The following is a 26,085-nucleotide window of genomic DNA, read 5'->3' on the forward strand; positions in this document are numbered from 1 at the left end:
TTTCTCTTGAGTAGATTCTTCTTCTGGAATTGTGTTAACTCTTGCATGGGTGGAAATGTCAAATGAAGTGCTCTCACACTTATCCTTTCCATATATTACTATAGCAACACAGGTGACTTTAATGTTAGTTTGCTTTAGTTTTTTGGGGGAGATATTGCTTTTGCTGGGAAAGTCTCATGTCCCCCTCGTTGCGTCGTCATTTAGGGCCATTGTGGTAGGAGTGTCAAGCTTCGGGACTCAGAGCAATATTGTCAAGTTATATGTATGCCCTTTCACAAACAACAATCATAACCAAAACTTTTAAAAGTCCATCAACTGCGGACATAACTGGACTCTACATTTGATTACTAAACCATTCTTGACTTCTATGTGCATCTGTCATTTATCAGATAGGTCAGAGCCTGTCTAGTATTAACTCCGCCCATCTTCCCCGAAATCAGGATATTTGGAGAGAGAAGGAAAGTAACACGATGGTGCTACATTGTATGAATTTTAGGAACATAACTTGTATTTAATTCTGAGCAACACCGATGAAAGCGACGTATATATTTTTCCTTAAAGGTGAGTATCCTCTCTTCTAATATTTAATAGTTTTTTCAAAATGTGTTTATGATCGAATGTGAGCACAATGTGTGGTTTTGACCAGTCCTCTTATCGGAGTTTCAGACAGCGAAACAATAAGTGTAGGCGTGATGAAGTCACATTAAAATGAATTCTAAAGTCATTTAACAATTTCAACATTGGAAATCTCAAAGGACCGCAAACGACATCATGGCACGCGCACTGTTAAAATGTGAAAACATGCGTATATTCATATTCCATTGTTGCGCTGCCCGGGAAAAATAATTAACTAAAGTAAAATGTGTCAATTCCGTCTTCACACAACATTCGTTCAACTTCCGTCAAACGCCTGCTATAACTGGCCTCATGTTAGAATTCCCGTTGGTCTCCCATTTTTCCAGAAAATGTGGGAGTGTTTGGTTTGTTGACACGACAAGACAGGATACACTATCGTTTTGTTTTTGATTATTCGGAAAGGAAACAATTTTGTTGACCTGTTTAAAAAAATAAAATGTATATAATGTATACATGAAATGTCACAAAGCTTTAGTTCATGTACATGTAGCCTAGTAGTGTAGGCTACTTGTTCAAACCCACTCTGTGCTGGATGGACCAGGCAACAAGTTGCTCAATTATACAGGCTCTCACTCACTGTGAGTATGCAGGTCAACATTGTGAAATAGCTGCTACATAATTTACTTGTTGCCGAAGTTATGATATGAATACGCAAACATGCCGTTCGATAGATGTTTGCCACAGTCACTGACTGAACTGTTAGATTCATGTACATGAGTTAACATTTCTTTATAGGGTTAAATGGTGAGAAAGTAATGTGATGAGTATTATATCTTTATGTAAAGGCTAAAATGTCATTTTAATCCAGTCTGAAATGATTGGTATAGCATTAGTTTATATCAACCGTTGTTGCAGGGCTGAGAAACTGGTAGAAATCTGCAGATAAGTAGTTCAAGATAGTCCTACAATATACAATCCATTCCCCAGTAAGGCAGGCTTTCTTTGAAATGTCTGTATCATTAGTGCTCTTTTATTCATTCATGTTTCTAACAATGGAGTCTTAGATCTCTACCTTTGAATTATGCATACTGCAGTGCATTTCACTGGGAACAAAGAATGGAATGTTGTTAAGCAACCACACCCACAACAGCTGCATCAGTAGTCTTGAACTGTTATTTCTGTTACACCACAAGTGCACCTGCTGTCAAGATAACAAGGAGTATGTAGGAGAGCGAAGTGGAACCTATGCAAATGCCTAGGTTGCAGGTTGACACCGTAGGAAAACAGAAAAAGTAAAATGGTCACGGTTGACTGGACTGAGAATCAGAAACAAGGTTGGTTTTCCAGATGAGCAAACATTTAGAAGTGATACAATAGCTAGGTTTTCATCCAATTGGTGACAGATTTGAATGCAAAATATTATCAAATCTGCATAAAAATACCACCAGAGATGTTTCCATCCAACAGATTTATTGAGGATAAAAATGTGACTTTTGCGGTCATTCCCATGTGCCGATATAAAAAGACCATCGCATATTCAACTCTACTGATGGTTTTGACACAAACTGTTGCGTTATGTTGCCCACTCTGGTCTTGGCTTGTGTGCTCTAGCCAACAGCTTGCACATACAGTGCAGGTCGGCTACCTACATGATGAGATTATTATGGATAAGAGCAAGATTATTTTTATCTGTTAAACGGCAGCCAAGCATCGATCATCTTGTCATCAATATAAGACAGTTGATATTTATTGAAAAGGAGCATCGAGCTCAGAGATGGTAGTTGGTGCACTTTCACCACCCTGTGAAGTTCAGTAATTTACAGTATTTAATTGGTAGCCTAATAAACTGCATGCTTTCCTGAGTCATAGTGGGAGGACCACACAACATATCATTGTGTAATTCCAGGTTTACTTCGTTATGATGGTTATTTAAATACAATGCATTCGGAAAGTATGCAGACCCCTTAACCTTTTCCACATTTTGTTAAATCAAATCAAATCAAATCAAATTTTATTTGTCACATACACATGGTTAGCAGATGTTAAATGCGAGTGTAGCGAAATGCTTGTGCTTCTAGTTCCGACAATGCAGTGATAACCAACAAGTAATCTAACTAACAATTCCAAAACTACTGTCTTATACACAGTGTAAGGGGATAAGGAATATGTACATAAGGATATATGAATGAGTGATGGTACAGAGCAGCATACAGTAGATGGTATCGAGTACAGTATATACATATGAGATGAGTGTGTAGACAAAGTAAACAAAGTGGCATAGTTAAAGTGGCTAGTGATACATGTGTTACATAAGGATGCAGTCGATGATGTAGAGTACAGTATATACATATGCATATGAGATGAATAATGTAGGGTAAGTAACATTATATAAGGTAGCATTGTTTAAAGTGGCTAGTGATATATTTACATAATTCCCATCAATTCCCATTATTAAAATGGCTGGAGTTGGGTCAGTGTCAATGACAGTGTGTTGGCAGCAGCCACTCACTGTTAGTGGTGGCTGTTTAACAGTCTGATGGCCTTGAGATAGAAGCTGTTTTTCAGTCTCTCGGTCCCAGCTTTGATGCACCTGTACTGACCTCGCCTTCTGGATGATAGCGGGGTGAACAGGCAGTGGTTCGGGTGGTTGATGTCCTTGATGATCTTTATGGCCTTCCTGTAACAACGGGTGGTGTAGGTGTCCTGGAGGGCAGGTAGTTTGCCCCCGGTGATGCGTTGTGCAGTCCTCACTACCCTCTGGAGAGCCTTACGGTTGAGGGCGGAGCAGTTGCCGTACCAGGCGGTGATACAGCCCGCCAGGATGCTCTCGATTGTGCATCTGTAGAAGTTTGTGAGTGCTTTTGGTGACAAGCCGAATTTCTTCAGCCTCCTGAGGTTGAATAGGCGCTGCTGCGCCTTCTTCACGACGCTGTCAGTGTGAGTGGACCAATTCAGTTTGTCTGTGATGTGTATGCCGAGGAACTTAAAACTAGCTACCCTCTCCACTACTGTTCCATCGATGTGGATAGGGGGTGTTCCCTCTGCTGTTTCCTGAAGTCCACAATCATCTCCTTAGTTTTGTTGACGTTGAGTGTGAGGTTATTTTCCTGACACCACACTCCGAGGGCCCTCACCTCCTCCCTGTAGGCCGTCTCGTCTCGTTACGTTACAATCTTATTCTGAAATTGATTAAATAAAACATTTTCCTCGTAAATCTACACGCAATACGCCATAATGACAAAGCCAAAACAGGTTTTTAGAACATTTTGCAAATGTATAAAATAAAAACACACCTTATTTACATAAGTATTCACGCCCTTTGCTATGAGACTCAAAATTGAGATCAGGTGCATCCTGTTTCATTGATCATCCTTGAGATGTTTCTACAACTTGATTGGAGTTCACCTGTGGTAAATTCAAGGTGCACACCTGTCTATATAAGGTCCCACAATTGACAGTGCAAGTCTGAGCAAAAACCAAGCCATGAGGTTGAAGGAATTGTCCGTAGAGCTCCGAGACAAGATTGTGTTGAGGCACAGATCTGGGGAAGGGTACCAAAAAATGTTTGCAGCATCGAAGGTCCCCAAGAACACATTGGCCTCCATCATTCTTACATGGAAGAAGTTTGGAACCACCAATACTCTTCCAAGAGCTGGCTGGCCGGCCAAACTGAGCAATTGGGGGAGAAGGGCCTTGGAGAGGGAGGTGACCATGAACCCAATGGTCACTCTGACAGAGCTACAGGGTTCATCTGTGGAGATGGTAGTCCTTCTGGAAGGTTCTCCCATCTCGGCAGCACTCCACTAATCAGGCCAATCACTCCTCAGTAAAAGGTACATGTCAGCCCGCTTGGAGTTTGCCAAAAGGCACCTAAAGACTCTCAGACCATGAGAAACAAGATTCTCTGGTCTGATGAAACTAAAGATTGAACTCTTTGGCCTGAATGCCCAGCGTCATGTCTGGAGGAAACCTGGCACCATCCCCACGGTGAAGCATGGTGGTGGCAGCATCATGTTGTGGGGATGTTATTCCATCGGCAGGGACTGGGAGACTAGTCAGGATTGAGGCAAAGAATAGAGTAAAGTACAGAGAGATCTTTGATGAAAACCTGCTCCAGAGCGCTCAGGACCTCGCACTGTGGTAAAGGTTCACCTTCCAACAGGACAACAACCCTAAGCACACAGCCAGGACAACGCAGGAGTGGCTTTGGGACAAGTCCTTGAGTGGCCCAGCCAGAGTCCAAACTTGAAGCCCGATCAAACATCTCTGGAGAGACCAGTAGCTGTGCAGCGACGCACCCCATCCAACCTGACAGAGCTTGAGAGGATCTGCAGAGAAGAATGGGACCAACTCCCCAAATACAGGTGTGCCAAGATGTTTGCGTCATACCCAAGAAGACTCCAAGCTATATGCTGCCAAAGTTGCTTCCACAAAATACTGAGTAAAGGGTCTGAATACATATGTAATTGTAATTTTTCAGTTTCTTCTTCTTAATAAATTCTAAAAACCTCTCTTTGCTTTGTCATTATGGGGTATTGTGTGTAGATTAATTTGGGAAAAACACTATTTCATCCATTTCAGAATGTTGGAACAAAATGTGGAAAAGGTCAGTGTCTGAATACTTTCCTAATGTGTGTGTGTGTGTGTGTGTGTGTGTGTGTGTGTGTGTGTGTGTACAGTACCAGTCCAAAGTTTGGACACCTACTCATTCAAGGGTTTTTCTTAATTTCTACATTGTAGAATAATAGTGAAGACATCAAAACTATCAAATATCATGTGGTAACCAAAAAAGTGTTAAACAAATCAAAATATATTTTATATTCTTCAAAGTAGCCACCCTTTGTCTTGATAACAGCTTTGCACTCTCTTGGCATTCTCAAATGTTTGTATTTCTAGCTCTGACAGTGCAGTAATGTCTAACAAGTAATATAAACAAATGTCACAACATATACACAAATCAAGGAATGTAATTAAGAATATATGGACGAGCAATGTCAGAGCGGTATAGAGTGGCCAGTGATTTCAAGTCTATGTATATAGGCAGCAGCCTCTCTCAACCAGCTTTATGAGGAATGCTTTTCCAACAGTCTTGAAGGAGTTCCCACATATGCTGAGCACTTGTTGGCTGCCTTTCCTTCACTCATCTCAATTTGGTCGAGGTCGGGTGATTGTGGAGGCCAGGTCATCTGATGCACTACTCCATCACTCTCCTTGGTCAAATAGCCCTTACACAGCCTGGAGATGTGTTCTGGGTCATTGTCCTGTTGAAAAGCAAATTATAGTCCCACTAAGAGCAAACCAGATGACGGTATGCCATATTGCTGCAGAATTCTCTGGTAGCCATGCTGGTTAAGTGTGCCTTGAATTCTAAATAAATCACTGACCGTGTCACCAGCAAAGCACCATCACACCACCTCCTCCATGCTTCACGGTGGGAACCACACATGCTGAGATCATCTGTTCACCTACTCTGCATCTCACAAAAACATGGCGGTTGGAACCAAAAATCTCACATTTGGATTCGTCAGACCAAAGGACAGATTTTCACCGGTCTAATGTCCATTGCTCGTGTTTCTTGGCCCAAGCAAGTCTCTTCTTATTGGTGTTCTTTAGTAGTGGTTTCTTTGCAGCAATTCGACCATGACGGCCTGATGCACACAGTCTCCTCTGAAAAGTTGATGTTGATATGTGTCTGTTACTTGACCTCTGTGACGCATTTATTTGAGCTGCAGTTTCTGAGGCTGGTAACTCTCTAATGAACTTATCCCTCTGTAGCAGAGGTAACTCTTTGTCTTCCATTCCTGTGGCGGTCTTTATGAGAGCCAGTTTCATTATAGTGCTTGATGTTTTTTTGCGACTACACTTGAAGAAACTTTGAAAATTCTTAATATTCTGGATTGACTGACCTTCATGTCTTAAATTAATGATGGCCTGTCATTTCTCTTTGCTTATTTGAACTGTTCTTGCCATTATTTACACTTTGTCTTTTACCAAATAGGACTTTCTTCTGTATACCACCCCTACCTTGTCATTTATATAATATTTGATCATGAAGGTGTTTCCACAGCCATTGCTAGCATAATACATTTTACAGACACAAAAAGATCCTAGACCATGTCGAACGAAAAAATTGTTTGTCGACATTTATAAAATTGTCCTGCCATTTCCTGTTTCCATCAGCCCGGTCGTGACTTTTTTTCCCCCATGCGCCAGGTAATTAAATCAGCATGAAATGGTTGGATGGAAACTGGATAATGACCATTCAGGCCTACAGTTGTCCATTCTGTCTTTCCTCCTCCTTGGATTCTATTGAGTCATGCTTGCAATCCCCCTGCCCCTCCTAGGTTTCAGCTCCAGTTCTCAGCTGTTGTGCCACAACATGCTTGTCAGAAAGCAGATCCTTGAGTCTCTCTTAGGGACACGCCTCTTCCCAATAGTATCTGTGGGCTCATTGGGATTTTTTCCTGCTACTTCATGGTAATGACAATGGGATTTTTTCCTGCTACGTCATGGTAATGACAACTTATGCAAATTCAGCTTCCATACTGTCTGACACATCAACCTTTGCTTCGACACGACATAGGAAAAGGACCTAAACCTCAACCTGAAAGGACGCAAGGCTGCTCTGGTAGTGGCATTTCGACATATTAACTTTGATTCTCATAAACATCAGAGCATCAGAAGTTCAAATCTTCATCCATTTTCTAATCGATGCGTGCTGATCCAGAAAGGGATCTGACTTAAAATCTCTGTGAATATTGGCGTAATGTGTGTCACAGATTCGTAGTATCCCGCTGAGTCTTCTTCAGATCGCTCTCATCCTCTGAGTGAGCCATAGACTCATTCCACAGGCTGGAGGCTGGCTGTCTAGCTGGCTGACTTCCTTCTTGTGCTGTACTGCTCTCTAATGTGGTTACACCCACGACAAGCGAAAATGCATGACATGCCGTGTAACTGGAAAATATCAGCACTGTCCATGTTGGATCTTGTTTGAAAGGTAGCCCTGTTGAGTTTGGTGTCTGTATTCAAAACATTCACGGCCCTTGAAGGCAGCTAGGGGTCTCGGTAGGGGTGTTGGAGCTGTGATACTTGTGGTAAGCTTTCTGCCATGCATGTTTGGACCTGCATGCATGCTCTGGGATGTGCAGATTTGGGTTGTTATGGAATACACATTTCCCCTCCAGCTACAGTAGAACACTAACCAGGAATACTGTGACGAATCTCTCACAAGAATTCTCTAGTTTCTCTGAGAAGCTTTCAATTGCTCAAATTGACAGAGTGTCTCATAGCTTTGAGTTCAGATGACCTGCCATACTACTGTATTTTTCAACAAAACTTATTCAACTATTTGATCACAAGGAAAGAACTAACCCTTTGAGCAATGTCATTACTAGAGGTCGACCGATTAATGATTTTTCAAAACCGATACCAATTATTGGAGGACCAAAAAAAGTCGATACCAATTAATCGATACCAATAAGTACATTTATTTTTTAATTTTTTATATATATATTTCAACATACTGAATGAACAATGAACACTTTTATTTGAACTTAATATACTACATAAATAAAATCAATTCAGTCTCAAATAAATAATGAAACATGTTCAATTTGGTTTAAATAATGCAAAAACAGTGTTGAAGAAAGTAAAAGTGCAATATGTGCCATGTATAAAAGCTAATGTTTAAGCTGGTGGTTCCTTTACATGAGTCTTCAATATTCACAGATACTGACTTACTTTTGATTTTGACCCCCCCTTTGTTCTGGGACACATTATTACATTTTTGTTAGTCACGTCTGTGGAACTTTTTCAGTTTATGTCTCAGTGTTTGAGTCTTATGTTCATACAACTATTTACACATGGTAAGTTTGCTGAAAATAAACGCGGTTGACAGTGAAAGGACGTTTTATATTTTTGCTGAGTTTAGGTTCTGACTTGTGGTTCAAATGCTCTTTCAGGTTGCATTAATCAGGGTGGTAGAGAAGATGTTGCTCGTCACAGGATGTGGTGATTACTCTTTCGCCCTGCTGTGAGTGGTTGGAGATAACAGAAACGGATCGTCAGGCAACGCCCATTTCTGGAGGCGAGTCGAGCAGTACGTGTGAATGCTGTTCCACAGCTCCAAATGTGTGACAATGATGTCAATCGAGAAAATATGTGGTGATACAGTATTTAACTGGTTTCATTTATGTTATTTGTTTGAAACAGCTGTGCACTTTGAAATGTATACATTGTGTGTCAGGAGTTCGTGTTCACATTGAAGCAGTGATGTAGAATGTTGGATGCATTGTACAACTGAGAATACTGAGCATCTGTACTGTACAGCTCTGCACAAGATGCCATTGAAGCTACACTATATTCTTCAGTGGATGTTGTCATGTATTTCACAGCAACAAGTGAAACTTCTGCATAGGTATCTAGTCTTAGAGTCTTAGCGTAGAACACAAAGGAAGGTTAATTGGCAGTTGACGCACTTAAGCATGTAGCCATGTACGGTGCAAGTCAAAGGTTAGGACACACCTACTCATTCAGTGGTTTTTCTTTATATTTACTATTTTCTACATTGTAGAATAACAGTGAAGACATCAAAACGCTGAAATAAAACATATTGAATCATGTAGTAACCAAAAAAGTGTTAAACAAATCAAAATATATTGTATATTTTGAGATTCTTTGAAGTGGCCACCCTTTGCCTTGATGACAGCTTTACACACTCTTGGCATTCTCTCAACCAGCTTAATGAGGAATACTTTTCCAACGTTCTTGAAGGAGTTGCTTAGCACTTGTTGCCTGCTTTTCCTTCACTCTGCAATCCAACTCATCCCAAACCATCTCAATTGGGTTGAGGTCAGGTGATTATGGAGGCCAGGTCATCTGATGCAGCACCATCACTTTCCTCCAAATAGCTCTTACACAGCCTGGAGGTGTGTTTTGGGTCATTGTCCTGTTACAAAAACAAATGATGGTCCCACTAAGAGCAAATCAGATGGGATGGCGTATTGCTGCAGAGTGCTCTGGTAGCCATGCTGGTTAAATGTGCCTTGAATTCTAATTAAATCACTGACCGTGTCACCAGCAAAGCACCATCACACCACCTCATCCATGCTTCACGGTGGGAACCACACATGCTGAGATCATCCGTTCACCTACTCTGCGTTTCACAAAGACACGGTGGTTGGAACCAAAAATCTCACATTTGGACTCATCAGAGCAAAGGACCGATTTCCACCGGTCTAATGTTCATTGCACATGTTTTTTGGCCCAAGCAAGTCTCTTCTTATTATTGGTGTCCTTTAGTAGTTGTTTCTTTGCAGCAATTTGAACATGAAGGCCTGATTGATGCAGTCTCCTCTGAACAGTTGATGTTGAGATGTCTGTTACTTGAGCTCTGTGAAGCATTTATTTGTGCTGCAATCTGAGGCTGGTAACTCTTGGTCTTCCATTCCTGTGGCGGTCCTCATGAGAGCCTGTTTCATCATAGTGCTTGATGGTTTTTGCGACGGCACTTGAAGAAACTACCAAAGTTCTTGAAATTTTCAGCAGTGACTGACCTTCATTGCTTAAAGTAATGATGGACTGTTGTTTCTCTTTGCTTATTTGACCTGTTCTTGCCATAATTTGGGCTTGGTCTTTTACCAAATAGGGTTATCTTCTGTATACCACCCCTATCTTGTCACAACACAACTGATTGGCTCAAACTGATAAAGAAGGAAAGAAATTCCACAAATGAACTTTTAACAATGCACACCTGTACACCGTCATGAAGCTGGTTGAGAGAATGCAAAGAGTGTGCAAAGCTGTCATCAAGACAAAGGGTGGCTACTTTGAAGAATCTAAAATATGTTTTGACACTTTTTTGGATACTACATGATTCCATGTGTGTTATTTCATAGTTTTGATGTCTTTGCTATTTTTCAAAATAGCACAGATAAAGAAAAACCCTGGAATGAGAAGGTGTGTCAACTTTTGACTGGTACTGTAGATCAACTCACCCGGGCTATACTGTACTTCGGCTGACATGTTCAACATTGAAGCCTATGACAGAAAGTGAAACATGACACCGACTGCCCTTGCCTTTGTCTATGTTTGGGAACTGGGCTCTAGGCCATTACCACTTCTAACTGTAACTAGCTATCACCGGGGGCAACCAAACCTAGGCATTTCTGAACCAGCACATTCCTGTCTGCCTGTGTCCAGGGCTATGGTGTGAGGTAGCAGTTGTGCTTGGCGTCATGCTAACATGCAACAGCAGCACTCTGTGGGCTATAGGGTCTTAGTGACAGTAATGCACTTTCGCAGGAGGACACACACTCGCACACACTTGTACAGGAACACACAGTGGCACCAAACACCAAGTATGGAAATGAAGCATTGACGCAAATGACTTAAGGCCAGGGTCATGTTCAGTAGGCACCAGACTGAAACAGGGAGGAACTACCTGGTGCTTGTCCTATAAGAAACGGTCATTTTAGTTTTCAGTTGCTAAATGTATTCTGGTGTGTGTCCTAATGAAAAGGACCCTGCTCGCAAGTCATGACATCTTCAAGAGCCCCACTCTCAACACTGGCCCCAATAGTTTAGATTTCTTGAGTGGCTTGAAGTACACAGAGAGAGAGAGAGCGAGATGGAGTGTGGGAGCTAGTGATATATTAGTCATGTGATAGGAGCACTGGTTGTCACCCTGGGTATGTCACTACACGTTTGTGACTCACTACTGAGATGTGTGACTGGGTTGGGACTTGAAATGAGTGTGTACAAAACATTAAGAACACCTGCTCTTTCCATGACCGACTGACCAGGTGAAAGCTATGATCCATTATTGATGTCATTTGTTAAATGCACTTCAATCAGTGTAGATGAAGGGGAGGAGACAGGTCAAAAAAATGATTTTAAAGCCTTGAGACATGGATTGTGTATGTGTGTCATTCAGAGGGTGAATGGGAAATACAAAGATTTTTAACGGGGTATGGTAGTAGGTGCCAGGCGCACCGGTTTGTGCCAAGAACAGCAACGTTGCTGGGTTTTTCACAATCAACAGTTTCCGTGTGTATCAAGAATGGTCCACCACCCAACTGTGGGACATATTGGAGTCAATGTGGGTCAGCGTCCTAGTGGAGTCCATGCCCCAACGAATTGAGGCTGTTCTGAGGACAAAAGGGGTGGGGGGTGCAACTCAATATTAGGAATGTATTCTTAATGTTTTGTACACTCAATGTCTATCATCATGAGCTGTGTTGTCACAGTTTCTCTTCCAAGACTACTGTGACACTGAGTTCCCACTCACTTAGGATATTTGAGTGGCAGATAGAGTGTTATTTCCCAGTCTCTCAATCTACAGTACTGTGCTCCATGTGCTGGGAGTTAGTGAGGAAGCCTTGGGCTGTGTTGTCACGTCTGCTGTTCCCAGACTACCGTGTGAGTTAGACTCCCTCTGGACTAAGTTAATAATTATCAGAAATGTTCAGTATTGATCATTGGAAACACCCTTATTCCACCAGCTAGTAGTTACTATGTTTTTCACTCTCCCTCTTTAATGATTGGCTACACGTTCAGTCAACATCTGAATGTACAACAACACAAAAGTCCCCCGTCCCCCCCCCCGTGAGGAAATCAAAGTCCTGGAGCTGTGTTTTCCCTGGGGGACTGAAGATGATGTGTTCCAGTAGTGCCTGTAAATCACCTCTATGTTGCTCGGTAATCTGAAATGTATTTTAGCTGTGGAGGGGGAAAAAACTGACACCACAATTTTATAGAAAACCCAACCCACATAGCAGGTCATTGACCTATTGTTATCCTATCCAAGATATGTTGGCAAGACAACCAGGCTATTGTAATCTTATTGGCTTAGAATAGGTGTTGACTGTTGTTCATGCTAGCAGTCACATAGGTATGGGTCTAATTTATGGAGCAAAACCCTCATTGTCATCAATGGGGTAATCTCAGTGAGCAATTTCAAAGCCCTTTGAGTTTTGGCTATCCTGGTTCCCCACCCTATGTAATCTGTTATGGATGGTATTGATATTGATTGACTTATAATTGTTAAGATATGGATGAAGATATCGGATTAATATTACAAGGATATACATAAAGATAGGCAATCAAGTATGCAGATTACAGACCAGCAGAATATTATTTCCGTAGGCCCATGCATGTAGAATGAGACTCCCAATGAGACAATATCAACAATGAGACTGATCTCTTTCTCCACTCTATCAAAACAACAACACCCTGACTCACTCCTTGACAGTCTCCCAATGGAAACGATAAAAGCGTTCTCCACATTGACAGACTGTGTGGTTTGTAAGTGTCTGCCACTAAAGCACGGCACCACACTGTTAAAACCCCTCCATTAGTGAAAGCCTTGGATATTTAATTATGTGCGAGGGTGTGGGCCTGACCTGGTCCCATAGGAACATATAAGAGGTCTCCAATCCCCCAACCACTCTCCGTACTATTCTGCTCCCACAGCCACAGACTTGAATGGTGTCCGATTTCCCTGACGCTGACACCAAGGCCCTTTTTTCCCTATCGATGTATCGCAACTCCAAGGCTTCAAGACCTTGACTAGATCTATAATGGACACGTATGGCCAGGGAGAATACCGCTATAGGAATATTGCAATCTTGCCTGCACTTGCATATGGAAATATACAATGACACAGTTAAAAAAACCTTAAGAATGAGGACTAATTGAGCTCCGAGTGGGTCCAGAGGCCGATGATGATTTCTAATGGAGACTTGAAGCTGGGGACAGGAAGGCATGATTATGGTTGTGGCCTTGAGCAGATAAGGAAGGTTTGCCTATGTATGCACTGATACCGAATGTCTTTTTAGTTGAGTTTTAGTTTATTTGATCATTTAAAGGTACACCTACACAATGATGCACTTGATTTAAGAATCATCGAGGGTAAACACAAACGTTTACTTATTTTGGTCCTCCAGTAGCATCTCATTTAGAGATGAGCGACTCGGGGTGGCTTTCAGAGATAGTTGTTGCATGGTGTTACTGTATGTAAACACTTCATGATGGTCTTCCTGTGCACATGGCTTGGCAGTATATGTATACTAAATAAATACGTAGGGGAGTATATGTAGATAGAATTTTAATGCTAGCAATATCTCTCTTTCTCTGTAAAACAAAGTGTCTCAGTGGGTGCTTTCTATGAATGATGTGTTGCAGCCTACACCCCCACTAGCACTGCCAAGTAACAAGCTATTGTCTCAGTCACCTCAGTCTCAACTTAACCTGACACCATGCGTTCATTCCAGCTCCTACCACGATGCTTCTATCCATGCCTGGCTGGCGTCCTACAGACGAGGTCACCGCCCCTACAGAAAACCTATTGTTAACTCATTCAGTGTAGCAGCACCACGAGAACCCTTTAAGTAACTGCATGTCAAGTAAGAATGATGGTACTAGTAGACCGACAAGTGTTCTGTGTGACGTTACTAAATTGCATAGAAGGGTTGCTAATGTAACTGATTTATGGGTCTCGTCCAGGATCGCATCAAACTAACATGGAAAAAACACCTGCTGTTTTTCTAATGCATATCTGCTTGGGCAGGCAGTCAATGATTTCCTTCAATAGATATTGTTATGTATGTGATGGAAAAGGCAGGTTTCTCTCTTGGGACCTACTGGGCCCCAGTAATATGGATATTGTTTATGTTGTGCCGGTCAGCGACTGTTACCCAAGAGTGGGGCTAGGCCAGGCTCCTATTCCCTCACATTGCTGGGTCTTGTTCATTAGGGCACGGAAAAGGAAAACGCTTTGTAACAGAAAACAAGAATGAGGGTTTCTTATTGGCCTAAACCTGGTAGTCCCTCCCTGTTTGGTGTCTAATGAACGCTACCCTGGGGAATGAGACTCGGGTTATGCCTCTGTTGTGACGGAGTTATCTATTAGGATTTCTTTCCAGCTTGACCCACTGACCCAGTCTACATATAGCGTGTGTATTTAAGACACAGTAGCATTGCCCAATGCGCACGTACAGTATATATTGTTTAGCCTACATCTGTAGGGTTCTGAGGAAAGTTAGATGGAGATGTCCAGGTATTGTGTTTTATGGTGTTGGGACCGCTGGAGTCAGAGTGAGCTGCATTCGTGTGTGCTGTGGCGGGCTACTTTTGTTTTTTATGGTTTATCTGATAGGCTTTTACATGGAGAATGACGCTTCAACAAAAAGGGTGGTATTCAAATCCAGTGGTTTCCCTTCCCTCTTTACATGTGAAAGGTTATTTCAGCAGGGCAATGTGTACTTCTTGTTTGCAGATAGGAGTTCCTCTAGTAATTTGTCATTTGGCTAATATGTTTGTGTTAAAGTAGCTACTTCAGATGGTTCGAAGTGCCTGTCGGTGGTGTTTGTCTTTTCAGTAGGACGTGTCTGAGTAGGTCAGTCTTGTCTTTGTAAATGGAACCACATTTGCGCAAGTTGAGAATGAAAGTGGAAGTTGAAGGCTACTGAGAAATAGAGGTGACATGAGTGAGGAAAGAAAGGGTCACGGCTGGTTTCACATCTCTTTTAGAGGGAAGAAAGAAATCAGAAATGCAAGTTTGAAGATTCCATCTCAAACATGCCATTAATCAATTTGACTTTCGTTTACCCTCAGAACTCAGATAGGATGGCGTCACAGGAAGGGGGGGAGCCGCCTCCTAACGGCAGCCAATCAGACAGCCGGTTGAAGAGCAAGAAGCCGCCCAGCCTGGTCATAGCCATCCCTGCGCCAGAGGAAGAAGAGAGGGTTGAAGAGGGAGATGAAACGGTCAAGCAGGTACCCCTTTGACCTGATCTTTCCACTTTGACCCCTCTTTATGGAAACATGGTCTGTACTTGGAAAATGGCAGTTGATGCCCTAATGAAGGCCATTTCAATAGGAAAGGGAAGAATTGGCAAGCAAACTTTTACAGTTGGTAGTATATTCGGGAGTTTCAGCCCCCCAACTGAAAACCTTCTTTCTATAGAGGAGAATACTATCTTCCTTGCCTTCATATACAGTATGTCATTTCATTGGGGGAAGTCTGGCATTTGGGACAGCTGCTGGTGTCTATGGGCACTGGGCCAGCCATATCCCAATCAGCGCACCCCCCACTCATGCTAGTGTTGCACTGTCACTCATTACTAGCTACTCTATAGCAAAGCCGAGATATGCCCTGTTAACATTCCTGTCTTTACATTTTGGGCTTCATAAATAGGGCCAGGGTTTTTTTTCTGAACTGAACAAAATTGCCCCCAAAATCCAGATTTTTGTCCACCCTATAATACCCATTAAACGGCCATTTGAAGCGAATCTGGTCTAATGTAGTCACATTAGCTAGTTTTTGGGTACATGTATCCATTTTCCTGGTTAACTCACATCTCTTCACTGTCTCTGTCTGGCTGGATTGGTGCACCCCAGGGGACTCCTTCAGATGAAGTGGTTATTTTGCCCAACACAATCTGCTCCATCACGCATGAAGAACTCCCTGCAAAATGACTTGTCAAAAGTCATCAGTGTTAGGAGTCTGCCTGCAGAGAGGGTGTGTAGGAACGGGATGAGGGAGGGTGTGTGTGGGGGACGGTGGGTGGGTGAGTGTGTGAGGGAGAGTGCATGTGTGAGAACGTATGTGTGTGCACTGTCAATACACAGGGGGTTTCTCCAACAAAGAGCCTCTGGTGGCAGGCTGGCTAGCTAAGCACACCCCCTGCTGGCTGACACACAGGCAGCTCACATGTCTCTCACAATACTCCGTTGACTCCACAAGTCGTTAGCCAATTCGCCTTTCAAGACATGAATGGGCTTTGAAAGAACATGCGATACAAAATGAAATAACATTACAATGGAAAAAATGATAAAGCTTTAGGATGTTCTGGTGTTTCCCTAGTATCACTCGTATGTTTGTAAAAAATGATTTATGCATTTTGCTGCTTTCTCAGAAAAATAACTCCTTACTTTGCCATTGTTACACTTCTGTGAGCTAAACCGGATAGCTGTAATGACTACAGTCAATGGAACGCTGTTGACTGAATCATAACACAACAATCATGCACTTAACATGCATTTCCGTCCAAATGTTCCATTGTGTAAATCGTGCATTGGTGTCAATCTTCAAATGATTCACACACCACAAGTGAAGATTTAGCCCAGTAGTATACCAGTGATAGTGTGAATTCCATCTATATTAAGCCAATCCATTTCAAGTACCCTTTACTTTCATGGCTTGCGGTATACTGACTCTCTGAGCTAGGATTATACTCAGTAGGCCTACCTGTATACTGACTCTCTGAGCTAGGATAATACTCAGTAAGCCTACCTGTATACTGACTCTGAGCTAGGATAATACTCAGTAAGCCTACCTGTATACTGACTCTCTGAGCTAGGATAATACTCAGTAAGCCTACCTGTATACTGACTCTCTGAGCTAGGATTATACTCAGTAGGCCTACCTGTATACTGACTCTGAGGTAGGATAATACTCAGTAGGCCTACCTGTATACTGACTCTCTGAGCTAGGATAATACTCAGTAAGCCTACCTGTATACTGACTCTCTGAGCTAGGATTATACTCAGTAGGCCTACCTGTATACTGACTCTGAGGTAGGATAATACTCAGTAGGCCTACCTGTATACTGACTCTCTGAGCTAGGATAATACTCAGTAAGCCTACCTGTATACTGACTCTGAGCTAGGATAATACTCAGTAAGCCTACCTGTATACTGACTCTGAGCTAGGATAATACTCAGTAAGCCTACCTGTATACTGACTCTCTGAGCTAGGATAATACTCAGTAAGCCTACCTGTATACTGACTGAGGTAGGATAATACTCAGTAAGCCTACCTGTATACTGACTCTGAGCTAGGATAATACTCAGTAAGCCTACCTGTATACTGACTCTGAGGTAGGATAATACTCAGTAGGCCTACCTGTATACTGACTCTCTGAGCTAGGATTATACTCAGTAGGCCTACCTGTATACTGACTCTCTGAGCTAGGATTATACTCAGTAAGCCTACCTGTATACTGACTCTCTGAGCTAGGATAATACTCAGTAGGCCTACCTGTATACTGACTCTGAGCTAGGATAATACTCAGTAAGCCTACCTGTATACTGACTCTCTGAGCTAGGATTATACTCAGTAAGCCTACCTGTATACTGACTCTCTGAGCTAGGATTATACTCAGTAAGCCTACCTGTATACTGACTCTCTGAGCTAGGATTATACTCAGTAAGCCTACCTGTATACTGACTCTCTGAGCTAGGATTATACTCAGTAAGCCTACCTGTATACTGACTCTCTGAGCTAGGATTATACTCAGTAAGCCTACCTGTATACTGACTCTCTGAGCTAGGATTATACTCAGTAAGCCTACCTGTATACTGACTCTCTGAGCTAGGATTATACTCAGTAAGCCTACCTGTATACTGACTCTCTGAGCTAGGATTATACTCAGTAGGCCTACCTGTATACTGACTCTCTGAGCTAGGATAATACTCAGTAAGCCTACCTGTATACTGACTCTGAGCTAGGATAATACTCAGTAAGCCTACCTGTATACTGACTCTGAGCTAGGATAATACTCAGTAAGCCTACCTGTATACTGACTCTGAGGTAGGATAATACTCAGTAAGCCTACCTGTATACTGACTCTGAGGTAGGATAATACTCAGTAAGCCTACCTGTATACTGACTCTCTGAGCTAGGATAATACTCAGTAAGCCTACCTGTATACTGACTCTCTGCTCTTTCCCCTGTCCCTCTGTCCAGCCCCTGCGTTCGTCCCTGAAGAAGAGTGAGAGCCAGCAGCAGGCCAGTCCTCTGTCTGACAGTGGTGCTGATGGTGGTGGTGGTGGTGGTCACTCTGTTGGGGACAGGAGGGCAGCCTTCCACAGACAGACCTCCCTGTCTCAGAGCATACGCAAGTAAGTGGGCTTGGGGAGAGAGAGGGAGAAGTGGGAAGAGAGAGGGAAGAAATAAAGGGAGGAAGAAACTAATGGAGGGCAGAAGAAAATGCTGAAAGGGGTTATAGGAGGATTTCAGGGGCAGTGAGGGTGAGAAAGGAGGAAGATGATGAGTGCAAAAAGAAAGGGAAGGTAGTGTATGAGAAGATTTGATGGGGTTGGGGGGGTGGAAAGAGGCTGTAGATTAACAGATGGCGGCAGAGAGAAAAACGGAAGGGAGAGAGAAAGAGAAAAGGCAGTGGGAGAGAATCTCAATTGTGTACTCCTTGCATCCTCTTCTCCTTCTCAAACCCCATTGGAGAAGAAGTTCAGAGGGGAGGGAACGCTGGCTTTCTCATCCAATGGGATTTTTCATTTGGGGGGGGATTTCCTTTTATGACTGTTTGGAATGTTGGACATAACCAAGTTGTATTCTCTCCTCCCCTCCCTCTCTCTTTTACACCTCACTGTCTCTCTCCCTCTTTCTTCTGTATTCCTCCCACCAACTTTCCTTTCCCTCCCTCCTTTCTCTCCTCTTTCCCAATTCTCTCCCTCCCCCTCCTCCAGGAGTACAGCCCAAGTTACAGCCCAAGCAGCTGGTTGGTTCGGGGTGGGTGAGGACTGTGAGACCAAGCAGCAGCTATGGCAGAGGAAGAGCCTGCGCCACTGCAGCCAGCGCTACGGCAAGCTCAAGGCCCAGTACAGAGAGCCGGAGCTCCCCATCAGCATGGACCAGGGCCTGGACTCACCCGCTGCAAACAAGATTCCCAAGGTAGGCTCTTAGCCCCTAGGTCTGACAGAACTGGGTAGGTACAGTGCATCCGGGAAGTATTCAGACCCCTTGACTTTTTTCCACATTTTGGTACGTCACAGCCTTATTCTAAAATGGATTCAATCTATGTTTTTAGACATTTTTGCAAATGTATTAAACCATAAAAAATGGAAATATCACATTTACATAAGTATTCAGACCCTTTACTCAGTACTTTGTTGAAGCACCTTTGGCAGCCATTACAGCCTGGGATCTTCTTGGCTATGACACTACAAGCTTGGCACACCTGTATTTGGGAAGTTTTTCATTCTTCTCTGCAGATCCTCGCAAGGTCTGTCAGGTTGGATGGGGAGCGTCGCTGCACAGCTACTGGTCTCTCCAGAGATGTCCGATCCCGTTCAAGTCCACTCGAGGACATTCAGAGACTTGTCCAGAAGCCATTCCTGCGTTGTCTTGGCTGTGTGCTTAGGGTCGTTGTCCTGTTGAAAGGTAAACCTTTGCCCCAGTCTGAGTTCCTGAACGCTCTGGAGCAGGTTTTCATTCAGCATCTCTCTGTACTTTGTGCTGTTCATCTTTCCCTCGATCCTGCCTAGTCTCCCAGTCCCTGCCGCTGAAAAACATTCCCACAGCATGATGCTGCTACCACCATGCTTCACTGTAGGGATGGTTCCAGGTTTCGTCCAGAGTTGACGCTTGGCATTCAGGCCAAAGAGTTCAATCTTGGTTTCATCAGACCAGAGAATCTTATTTCTCATGGTCTGAGCTGTCATGTGCCTTTTACTGAGGAGTGGCCACTCAATCATAAAGGCCTGATTTGTGGAGAGCTGCACAGATAGTTGTCCTTCTGGAAGGTTCTCCCATCTCCACAGAGGAACTCTAGAGCTCTGTCAGAGTGACCATCAGGTTCTTTGTCATCTCCCTGACCAACGCCCTTCTCCCCCGATTGCTCAGTTTGGCTGTGCGGCCAGGTCTAGGAAGAGTCTTGGGGGTTCCAAACTTCTTCCATTTAAGAATGATGGAGGCCACTGCGTTCTTCGGGACCTTCAATATTGCAGAAATGTTGTGGTACCCTTCCCCAGATCTGTGCCTCGACACAATCCTGTCTCTGAGCTCTACGGTCAATTCCTTTACGGATAATTCCAACCTCATGGCTTGGTTTTTATTCTGACATGCATTGTCAACTGTGGGAACTTATATAGACAGATGTGTGCCTTTTCAAATCATGTCCAATCTATTCAATTAACCACACGTGGACTCCAATCAAGTTGTAGAAGCATATCAAGGATGATCAATGGAAACCGGATGCACCTGAGCTCAATATCGACATCTCATAGCAAATGATCTGAATACTTATGTGAATAAGTTATTTCTGTTTTTTATTTGTAATACATTTGCAAACATTTCTTAAAACCTGTTTTGACTTTGTCATTATGCTGTATTGTGTGCAGATTGATTGAGGGGAAACTTTTATTTAATCCATTTTAGAAGAAGGCTGTGAAAGGCAAATGAAAACGTCAACAGGGCTGAATACTTTCTGAATGCACCATATTAGCAATAAAGTGGCAAGGAAAGATACTACTATCCACATCTTTTCTGATCTACATGAAGTGCACAGGGACTGAGGGGTAGGGATTGTTTGGAAACGGGGCCACTGTGTTTGTTGCACAATCAAATCAACTTTACCTAACAAGACTATCATCAACAACCGTCATCACTTGTCTCGGTGTCAGACATCAGACTAGACTCCGGATTTTGGACCTCTACTCAGAATGGAGACATCACAGAGATTAGGTGGAAGGGCGGCGGTAGTTCCACTCAAGGGGAAGTGATGTGCACCCTCTGCCTGCCATAAATAATGCAGAGCGGGCACCGTGGTGACAGGAGGTTGACTACGTCTGAGCCCCAGCTAGACGTATTGTTTCTGTTAGTCCCCACACACTCTGCTCTCCTCTGACTCCAACACACCCGCTCCTGGGTGCTAGTTTGTCTCCACGACTCTCTCTCTTTCTCTCTCCTTCTGTCTGTCACACTCTGCCCCCTTATTTCTGTCTCTCTGTCTCTGTCTTTCTATTCCTCTCTCTCTCCCAATCTGTTTTTGTTCCTCTTTCTCCTTTGCTCTCTGTCAACTCCTATGAAGATTCGGGTAAGACTGCATAACAAGCTTCTACATTCTCTCTGACACACTCACGCTGACTGATACCTCGGCACACAGATGTACACACACACAGACGTGCACACACACAGACATGCACACACAGAACACTCCTAGTAGATGGATTATAGGTGTGTGTGAATTTCACTGTGACATCAGTAACACTTTCATGTACAGCCGTCAGTGTAATTCTTTGTCAACTCCTGTAGAGTGCAACGTTTTCCTGATTTAGATTCCCCCAGCTAGTTTAAATGTCACCTCTTGAGGATTTCAGCTTTACAATGTATTTTTTTTTGTGATGAAGCTAATGATGTGACAGTTAATTATTTAGTTTGTTTCTGTTTAATCAGTGTGAATTTGCCCTGTCTGTCCGCCTCTTCCCCCCCCAGATTGTGGACCCCCTAGCGCGGGGGCGAGCGTTCCGCTACCCGGATGAGACGGACCGACCTCCCCACACGGGACCTGTCACCCCGCGGTTCTCCTCCCAGCGGTCCAGGGGCTACGCCCACCTGCCCCGGCGCAAGAGGGAGTCTGTCGCCCGCATGAGTATACGAGCAGCGTCCAACCTACTCAGGGTGAGCGGGCGCCGGGGATCGTTAGAGGAAACTAGACTTCCTTTGAGTGTGTGTTTATGTGTGTTGCTATTGAGCGAAATACAGATTAATATTTGATGGTTTTGTGTGTACGTGCCTGACATAATTATGGATTTTTCGCTTAAAATACTGCTATGTTGATCTGTGTATGTTGTACTGTACTTCACAGTCATATTTGAGTTGAGTTTCTCCCCACATGCTAGTCTTTGATGTTGTCCCGCAAATGTCCTGGTTGTGTGTGGTTCAGGGTCGTTCAGGTCCAGTGGGCTCCCAGACAAGTCGTAGTTTCCGCCGGCGGAGCTTCGCCCGGCCCAGCTTGCTGGATGAGGATACTGTGGACTTGGCAGACACTCACGAGTCTGTCTTCTTCAGCAAGGTAATGCTACTCTATCTACCTTTCTCTCTGTGCCATTCTTGCTTTCTGTCTCTCTTTCTGTTTGTCTCTCTCTCCATGTGCATCAGTCGTCTCTCTCCTCTTTCGCTGCCTCCGTCTGCATGCTTTTGTTTGTATTAGTTCTGTCTTTCTCTGTCTCTTCTATATGTCTCTCTCTTCTATATGTCTCTCTCTGTCTTTTCCCCTCTCTGTCTCTTCTATATGTCTCTCTCTGTCTTTTCCCCTCTCTGTCTCTTCTATATGTCTCTCTCTGTCTTTTCCCCTCTCTGTCTCTTCTATATGTCTCTCTCTGTCTTTTCCCCTCTCTGTCTCTTCTATATGTCTCTCTCTGTCTTTTCCCCTCTCTGTCTCTTCTATATGTCTCTCTCTGTCTTTTCCCCTCTCTGTCTCTTCTATATGTCTCTCTCTGTCTTTTCCCCTCTCTGTCTCTTCTATATGTCTCTCTCTGTCTTTTCCCCTCTCTGTCTCTTCTATATGTCTCTCTCTGTCTTTTCCCCTCTCTGTCTCTTCTATATGTATCTCTCTGTCTTTTCCCCTCTCTGTCTCTTCTACATGTCTCTCTCTGTCTTTTCCCCTCTCTGTCTCTTCTATATGTCTCTCTGTCTTTTCCTCTCTCTCTTCTATATGTCTCTCTCTGTCTTTTCCCCTCTCTGTCTCTTCTATATGTCTCTCTCTGTCTTTTCCCCTCTCTGTCTCTTCTATATGTCTCTCTCTGTCTTTTCCCCTCTCTGTCTCTTCTATATGTCTCTCTCTGTCTTTTCCCCTCTCTGTCTCTTCTATATGTCTCTCTCTGTCTTTTCCCCTCTCTGTCTCTTCTATATGTCTCTCTCTGTCTTTTCCCCTCTCTGTCTCTTCTATATGTCTCTCTCTGTCTTTTCCCCTCTCTGTCTCTTCTACATGTCTCGCTCTGTCTTTTCCCCTCTCTGTCTCTTCTACATGTCTCTCTCTGTCTTTTCCCCTCTCTGTCTCTTCTATATGTCTCTCTGTCTTTTCCTCTCTCTCTTCTATATGTCTCTCTCTGTCTTTTCCCCTCTCTGTCTCTTCTATATGTCTCTCTCTGTCTTTTCCCCTCTCTGTCTCTTCTATATGTCTCTCTCTGTCTTTTCCCCTCTCTGTCTCTTCTATATGTCTCTCTCTGTCTTTTCCCTCTCTGTCTCTTCTATATGTCTCTCTCTGTCTTTTCCCTCTCTGTCTCTTCTATATGTCTCTCTCTGTCTTTTCCCCTCTCTGTCTCTTCTATATGTATCTCTCTGTCTTTTCCCCTCTCTGTCTCTTCTATATGTCTCTCTCTGTCTTTTCCCCTCTCTGTCTCTTCTATATGTCTCTCTCTGTCTTTTCCCCTCTCTGTCTCTTCTATATGTCTCTCTCTGTCTTTTCCCCTCTCTGTCTCTTCTATATGTCTCTCTCTGTCTTTTCCCTCTCTGTCTCTTCTATATGTCTCTCTCTGTCTTTTCCCCTCTCTGTCTCTTCTATATGTCTCTCTCTGTCTTTTCCCCTCTCTGTCTCTTCTATATGTCTCTCTCTGTCTTTTCCCCTCTCTGTCTCTTCTATATGTCTCTCTCTGTCTTTTCCCCTCTCTGTCTCTTCTATATGTCTCTCTCTGTCTTTTCCCCTCTCTGTCTCTTCTATATGTCTCTCTCTGTCTTTTCCCCTCTCTGTCTCTTCTATATGTCTCTCTCTGTCTTTTCCCCTCTCTGTCTCTTCTATATGTCTCTCTCTGTCTTTTCCCCTCTCTGTCTCTTCTATATGTCTCTCTCTGTCTTTTCCCCTCTCTGTCTCTTCTATATGTCTCTCTCTGTCTTTTCCCCTCTCTGTCTCTTCTATATGTATCTCTCTGTCTTTTCCCCTCTCTGTCTCTTCTATATGTCTCTCTCTGTCTCTTCTATGTCTCTCTCTGTCTTTTTTTCCACATGTCTGTGGAACTTGTTCAGTTAGTCTCAGTTGTTGAATCTTGTTATGTTCATACAAATATTTACACATGTTAAGTGTGCTGAAAATCAATGCAGTTGACAGTGAGAGGACATTTATTTTTTTGCTGAGTTTATGTCTCTCTGTCTCTTCTATATGTCTCTCTCTGTCTCCTCTATGTCTCTGTCTCTCTTGTATATGTGTGTCTCTATATGTCTCTCTCTGTCTCTTCTATATGTATATGTTTGTGCTCTGTGTTCCAGGTGAAAGCAGTCAGTCTCAGCTTAGCCATTGTGCTAGATCACACAGATGAGATAATTAACACAATGTCAAGTGGCTATTTGGGTCTCCTGTCCTATCAAATTGTATTAGTCACATGTGCCAAATCCAACCGGTGTAGACCTTACAGTGAAATGCTTACTTACGAGCCCCTAACCAACAATGCAGTTTAAAAAATGACAGATAAGAGTAAGAGATAAAAGTAACAAGTATTTAAAGAGCAGCAGTAAAGAATAACTATATACAGGGGGTGCCGGTACAGAGTCAATGTGCGGGGGCACCGGTTAGTTGAGGTAGTATGTACATGTAGGTAGAGTTATTAAAGTGACTATGCATAGATGACAACAGAGAGTTGCAGGGGTGTGGAGGGGCGGGGCAATGCAAATAGTCTATGTCGCCACTTGACTAGATATTCAGGAGTCTTATGGCTTGGGGTTAGAAGCTGTTTTAGAAGCCTCTTGGACCTAGACTTAGTGCTCCGGTACCGCTTGCCGTACGGTAGCAGAGAGAACAGTCTATGCCTTGGGTGGCTGGAGTCTTAGTAGGTGCGACAGTTAGTGGAGAGATGAACAGTAGGTGTGACAGTTAGTGGAGGGATGAATAGTAGGAGTTACAGTTAGTGGAGGGATGAATAGTAGGTGTGACAGTTAGTGGAGGGATGAATAGTAGGTGTGACAGTTAGTGGAGGGATGAATAGTAGGTGTGACAGTTAGTGGAGGGATGAATAGTAGGGGTTACAGTTAGTGGAGGGATGAATAGTAGGGGTGACAGTTAGTGGAGGGATGAATAGTAGGAGTTACAGTTAGTGGAGGGATGAATAGTAGGAGTTACAGTTAGTGGAGGGATGAATAGTAGGGGTGACAGTTAGTGGAGGGAGGAATAGTAGGAGTTACAATTAGTGGAGGGATGAATAGTAGGAGTTACAGTTAGTGGAGGGATGAATAGTAGGAGTTACAGTTAGTGGAGGGATGAATAGTAGGTGTTACAGTTAGTGGAGGGATGAATAGTAGGAGTTACAGTTAGTGGAGGGATGAATAGTAGGTGTGACAGTTAGTGGAGGGATAAATAGTAGGAGTTACAATTAGTGGAGGGATGAATAGTAGGTGTGACAGTTAGTGGAGGGATGAATAGTAGGTGTGACAGTTAGTGGAGGGATGAATAGTAGGAGTTACAGTTAGTGGAGGGATGAATAGTAGGGGTGACAGTTAGTGGAGGGAGGAATAGTAGGAGTTACAATTAGTGGAGGGATGAATAGTAGGAGTTACAGTTAGTGGAGGGATGAATAGTAGGAGTTACAGTTAGTGGAGGGATGAATAGTAGGAGTTACAGTTAGTGGAGGGATGAATAGTAGGTGTTACAGTTAGTGGAGGGAGGAATAGTAGGAGTTACAGTTAGTGGAGGGAGGAATAGTAGGAGTTACAGTTAGTGGAGGGAGGAATAGTAGGAGTTACAATTAGTGGAGGGATGAATAGTAGGAGTTACAGTTAGT

The 26,085-nt window shown here is 43.3% G+C and overlaps 1 protein-coding gene across 1 annotated transcript in view; it reads left to right on the plus strand.

Annotated features, from left to right (window-relative positions):
- The first annotated feature begins 405 nt into the window (after window positions 1-405).
- LOC118389214 (inactive rhomboid protein 2-like) overlaps window positions 406-26,085 on the plus strand; it is a 38,320-nt gene continuing 12,640 nt past the window's right edge. The window contains exons 1-6 of the mRNA XM_052527609.1: window positions 406-561; window positions 15,190-15,351; window positions 18,326-18,480; window positions 19,066-19,270; window positions 21,812-21,997; window positions 22,263-22,391. Of these exons, the coding sequence (XP_052383569.1) occupies window positions 15,202-15,351; window positions 18,326-18,480; window positions 19,066-19,270; window positions 21,812-21,997; window positions 22,263-22,391 (825 nt within the window). The 5' untranslated portion in view covers window positions 406-561; window positions 15,190-15,201. The remainder of the gene's footprint in view (window positions 562-15,189; window positions 15,352-18,325; window positions 18,481-19,065; window positions 19,271-21,811; window positions 21,998-22,262; window positions 22,392-26,085) is intronic.

This window comes from Oncorhynchus keta, chromosome 10 (assembly GCF_023373465.1).
Source record: "Oncorhynchus keta strain PuntledgeMale-10-30-2019 chromosome 10, Oket_V2, whole genome shotgun sequence".
Classification (NCBI taxonomy): Eukaryota; Metazoa; Chordata; class Actinopteri; order Salmoniformes; family Salmonidae; genus Oncorhynchus; species Oncorhynchus keta.